Below are 5742 nucleotides of genomic sequence, written 5' to 3'. Positions count from 1 at the left end.
CGTGTTAGCCAGGATGGTCTCGATCTCCTGACCTCGTGATCCGCCCGTCTCAGCCTCCCAAAGTGCTGGGATGACAGGCTTGAGCCACCGCGCCCGGCCAAGAAACTTTTTATAAACAAAAACGGAACTGACTTTATGGTCATTCATTTGTTAGACATATATTTATTAACTGCCTGGCACATAGATAGCTGTACTAACTTATGGGGATTTAACAGATCCTGTCTCTACAAAAAATTTTAAAATTAGCTGGGCGTGGTGGCACATGCCTGTGGTAACAGCTATTCAGGAGGCTGAGGTAAGGAGACTGCTTGAGCCCAGGAGGTCAAGGTTGCAGTGAGCCTTGACTGTGCCACTGTACCCAAGCCTGGGCAAAAGGGCAAGACCTTGTCTCAAAAAAAAAAGAAAAAGAAAGAAAGAAAAGGCCAGGTGCAGTGGCTCACATCTGTAATCCCAGCACTTCAGGAGGCCAAGGTGGGTGAATCACTGGAGGTTAAGAGCTTGAGAACAGCCTGGCCAACATGGCGAAACCCTATCTATACTAAAAATACAAAAATTGGCCAGGCATGGTAGTTACACCTGTAGTGCCCCAGCTACTAGGGAGGCTGAAGTATGAGAATCGCTTGAACTGGGAGAGGGAGGTTGCAGTGAGTCAGGACTGCGCCACTGTACTCCAGTCTGGGCAACAGAGCAAGACCACATCTTAAAAACAAAACAAGAGGCTGGGCGCGGTGGCTCACACCTATAATCCCAGCACTTTGGGAGGCCGAGGCAGGAAGATCATCTGAGGTCAGGAGTTCGAGACCAGCCTGACCAACATGGAGAAACACCGTCTCTACTAAAAATACAAAATTAGCTGGGCATGGTGGCGCATGCCTGTAATCCCAGCTACTTGGGAGGCTGAGGCAGAAGAATTGCTTGAACCTGGGAGGCGAAGGTTGCAGTGAGCTGAGATAGCACCATTGCACTTCATTCAGCCTGGGCAACAAGAGCAAAACTCTGTCTCAAAAAAAAAAAAAAAAGGAAAGGCAGGCAATTTCAGTTTATTCCAAACCATTGTTTGTTCCACATAGCAAGTAAACCTGCCTTATGAACAAACTCAATTCAAGGTTAAGATTCAGAGACAAATTTTCTAAGGTTTGGCTCATGGTTGTGTCTGACTAAGTGGCTGGAAGCTTTCCAGATCTTTCCAGATCTATTTTCATCTCTCCTTCAAATGTGGGTCCAAAGAGTAATTTATTTATTTATAAAGGATGGGTTCCTGCTACTTCCTCGTTGGCCCTAGTTCCACCTAGAATATTCTGTTGTAAGGGGAAGTGCGTAAAAAGGAGATGCTATAATAGTACTGACTAGTTTATAAATGCTTAGGGTAGGATACAAATTTAATAAATACTCTGTTTTACTTACTATTTATCACAAAGAATACCTTTAATAAAATGGATCTCATGACATCAGGAAAGAAGGAAGATTCCTACAATCTGCTGGCTTTAGCAATAAGTTTCTCCCTTAAAAGGTGAACTGGCTTTGACTAAAGTGTAAATAAACAGTGATAAAAAAAAAATTACACCTAACAAAAATTTTAAAGTTCCTTAAAAAAAAACAAACTCCATCTTAACAAAACACAATCTGATTAGTTTCTGAATAAAGTAAATAAAACCTGTAACTACAAGGCTCTGGCATTACAACTAAAAATTCTTAGAAATGGACAGTACTGGAATTGGTTTGAAACTACCCTGCCACAGCCCTCTTCTGCAATTATGGCTGAAAAGGTCTCAGAGCTGAGTTTTCTTCTTGTTGCTCCCTCTAATCCCTAGGGACAGTTAGCAAAACCACCATTTGGAAGGTCTTCCGGCTAACTCAACAGAAACACAGCCAGCCAGTCTTGCAGTTCTCGTCTGCATTTACCTGAAGGTCAATGTAGCCATCGTCTGTGCTGGAGAGCCTTGAATATTTCACTTTACTACTGGGGATTCCAGTAGCCAGGTTGGTACGGGACGGCATCATAACACGCTGACACAGCTACGGTTTGAAAACAAAAAACCCTGTTATTGTCTGTAGGTGACAATGGTGCATTACAGCCAATGAGTTCAGGGTTATTGGATGCTCTGCATTGGAGTTCTGGGCTGCCACGTCAGGCTAGCAATGGGCAATTTACACTTCACTGCTAAATTTTCATTGTTTCAGAGGCATACGCATCTGGAGAACCAGATACGCCTCTGACACAGTGAAAACATTCTCACTATATATTAAATATCTAGTCTGGTCTGTCCTTGTAGAATGACAGTGAAGACACTCACCAAGAATCACATTCCAGTTTATTTTGGCACCAAGATTCCCTGACTTTTAATTTTTCCAAAGTCACATAGAGACTAGGTAGAATAATGAGGACTTAAATCCAGGTCCATCTGACACCACAGTATTGCCTGTCCCCTGCTCCCACTTTTAAGAAGAAGCAAGAGGAGCACATACTCAAATGATTCTCTTGTTTGACAGGGAGGGAGAAGAGGGCAGGAAATGGAATACACTCACATCAACATTTTGCCTATTGCCCCTCGATAGAGATCAACCCTTTAATGCAAAAGATCTGTAAAGTTTCTTGCCGTAAATTTGTGGGGTTTTTTGTTTGTTTGTTTTTCTTGAGATGGTGTCTTGCTTTGTCACCCAGGCTGGAGTGCAGTGGGTTGATCTCAGCTCACTACAACTACCGCCTCCCGGGTTCAAGTGATTCTCCTGCCTCAGCCTCCCGAGTAGTTGGGATTATAGGCATGCACCACCACGCCTGGTTAATTTTTGTATTTTTTAAGTAAAGACTGGATTTCACCATGGTGTCCGGGCTGGTCTCGAACTCCTTTTTTTCTTTTTCTTTGTGATAGAGTCTCACTCTGTTGCCCAGGCTGGAGTGCAGTCGCGCAATCTTCGCTCACTGCTGCTTTCACCTCCTGGGTTCAAGCAATCCTCCTGCCTCAGCCTCCTGAGTAGCTGGGATTACAGGCATGCACCACCATGCCTAGCTAATTTTTGTATTTTTAGAAGAGATGGGGTTTCACCATTTTGGCCAGGCTGGTCTTGAACTTCTGACCTCAAGTGATCTGCCCAACTCAGCCTTCCAAAGTGCTGGGATTACAGGCCACCATGCCAGGACCCTTGTAAATTTGGAAAAGGGCCTGGCTATACTAGTGCCTCCAGAAGTGCCCACCTCTCTGTCCCATCCCAAGCACCAAAAGTAGTATTTCATTTTCCTAATTACTTCTGTACCAACCTTAAGAAACGGAACATGGTACAATATCATACAATAAATTTTAAAGAAAGAAAGAAAAAAATGGAATAAAAACCTGGGTTCTTGTTCAAAATATTCAAAGCAGACAGCGGTAATGAAATCATGGCTATTATGTCAGTTTAAGAGACAGTGGATAAGTCTGAAAAATCCTAACATTTAAATTAAGGCAATTTGTATTAATACGCTGGGTGTGAATACACTGGGTGTGGTAGCTCATTCCTGTAATCCCAGAACTTTGGGAGGCTGAGGTGGGTGGGTTACCTGAGGTCAGTAAGTTGAGACCAGCTTGACCAACATGGTGAAACCCCGTTTCTACTAAAAAAAACACAAAAATTAGCCAGGCACAGTGGCACATGCCTGTAATCCTAGCTATTTGGAAGGCTGAGGCACAAGAATCGCTTGAGCCTGGGAGACAGAGGTTGCAGTGAGTCAAGATTGCACCACTGCACTCCAGCCTGGGCGACAGAATGAGACTGTGTGTCACAAATAAAATAAAATAAAAATAATTTTTTTTATTTGTCCACTTTTCCTCCATAAAGTAACAAAGCTGTATGATCAAAATGGATAAATATATAAATTCAAAAACATATCTTTAAAAAAAGAAAACTGGCCGGGTGCAGTGGCTCACACCTGTAATCCTAGCACTTTGGTAGGCCGAGGCAGGTGGATCACGAGGTCAGGAGTTCGAGACCAGCCTGGCCAATATGATGAAATCCCGTTTCTACTAAAACTACAAAAATTAGCCAGGCATGGTGGAGGGCGCCTGTAGTCCCAGCTACTCGGGAGGCTGAGGCAGAAGAATTGCTTGAAGCCAGGAGGTAGAGGTTGCAGTTAGCTGAGATCAGGTCACTATGCTCCAACCTGGGCAACAGAACGAGACTCCGTCTTAAAAGAAAATAAAAATAAAATGAAGTATTTCAATAAGGGCATAAGGGCAACATAAAAAAAGGACTAGTTTTTCTCTGGGTTGGCATTTTGAAAATTCATCATTATCATCATCACAATAATGGTGGTTAGTACTTAACTAGTCTTTGTTAGATGCCAGCTGTTCTAAGTACTTGGCACATACTTAATTCCAAAAATTAACAAATTGTTTTCTTTTTTTTTTTGAGACGGAGTCTCAGAGTCTCGCTCTGTCACTCAGGCTGGAGTGCAGTGACCCGATCTCGGCTCATTGCAACCTCCGCCTCCAGGGTTCAAACGATTCTCCTAACTCAGCCTCCCAAGTGGCTGGGACTACAGGCGCCTACTACCATGCCTGGCTAATTTTTGTATTTTTAGTAGAGACGGGTTTCACCATATTGGCCAGGTTGGTCTCAAACTCCTGACCTTTTGATCCGTACGCCTCGGCCTCCCAAAGTGCTGGGATTACAGGCGTGAGCCAGCGTGCCCGGCCTAACAAACTGTTTTAAGTGGCTTGCAGTCAATGTAAAATAACTAGCATAATTAAATAACTGGTGCTAAATATTAGTGTCCCTTTTTACTGATTACATCTTGGTCTAGAAATCAAGTATTGAAAAATGAGCATAATGCTAATCTCTATACTTTTCAAAAAAGATTGGATCAAACTGCGTCAAATACTAGGTTTTTAGTGTTGTGATCCCGACTGCATTTAATTCTATAAAAGTTCAAACTACCAATATGTGTGGTTTTTGAAGGAATTTAACCACATCTAACTTGCACTTAGACTTTTTTGTTAAGTATGTCCTCGCCGGGCGCGGTGGCTCAAGCCTGTAATCCCAGCACTTTGGGAGGCCGAGACGGGCGGATCACGAGGTCAGGAGATCGAGACCATCCTGGCTAACACGGTGAAACCCCGTCTCTACTAAAAATACAAAAAAACTAGCCGGGCGAGGTGGCGGGTGCCTGTAGTCCCAGCTACTCGGGAGGCTGAGGCCGGAGAATGGCGCGAACCCGGGAGGTGGAGCTTGCAGTGAGCTGAGATCCGGCCACTGCACTCCAGCCTGGGTGACAGAGCGAGACTCCGTCTCAAAAAAAAAAAAAAAGTATGTCCTGACATTATTCATACATCCGCATCAAAACAATACATCGCAGGGGCGTGAGGGAGAGGGGAGACGAATGTTTACTCTTGGCAAAGAGGATTCTAAAAGAGGGGAAAAAGAAAAACGAGCATTTTCAAAGTATCAGTCTTCGTTCCCAACAGGCTTTTTACCAGCTCACCGCTACCCCCAAACTCCTCAGCACCTGAATGTTACGCGAGTTCTAAAAGCATCATAAAACGTTTGGCACAGTGCCTGCCTGGCATTACGCGTCTCTACATACGTTATTCTCCTGCCCGTCTTCAGACCTTGCCAGAGAGATAAATTAGAACCGACGCGAACTTAGACGTAAAACAAACTGTGCCAGGGAGGACGAATGCCCCACACGGATGACTCAGAGCTTGATGTCGGCGGGAAGCGCGGTCTCGGACACGCCCAGAGCCCAAGAGGACGGTTCTGTCCCCGCCT

The 5742-nt window shown here is 44.3% G+C and overlaps 1 protein-coding gene across 1 annotated transcript in view; it reads right to left on the bottom strand.

Moving 5' to 3' along the window:
• TMEM230 (transmembrane protein 230) overlaps positions 1-4624 on the bottom strand; it is a 13889-nt gene extending 9265 nt beyond the window's left edge. The window contains exons 1-2 of the mRNA XM_011941030.1: positions 4604-4624; positions 1903-2016 (exon numbers count right to left, since the gene is read on the bottom strand). Coding sequence (XP_011796420.1) covers positions 1903-2001 — 99 coding nt within the window. The 5' untranslated portion in view covers positions 2002-2016; positions 4604-4624. The remainder of the gene's footprint in view (positions 1-1902; positions 2017-4603) is intronic.
• Positions 4625-5742: the final 1118 nt, after the last annotated feature.

Source organism: Colobus angolensis, unplaced genomic scaffold (genome assembly GCF_000951035.1).
Source record: "Colobus angolensis palliatus isolate OR3802 unplaced genomic scaffold, Cang.pa_1.0 Scaffold197, whole genome shotgun sequence".
NCBI lineage: Eukaryota > Metazoa > Chordata > Mammalia > Primates > Cercopithecidae > Colobus > Colobus angolensis.
Note: the sequence above shows the minus strand (reverse complement) of the source record. Positions and strands in the feature narration are given on the sequence as shown.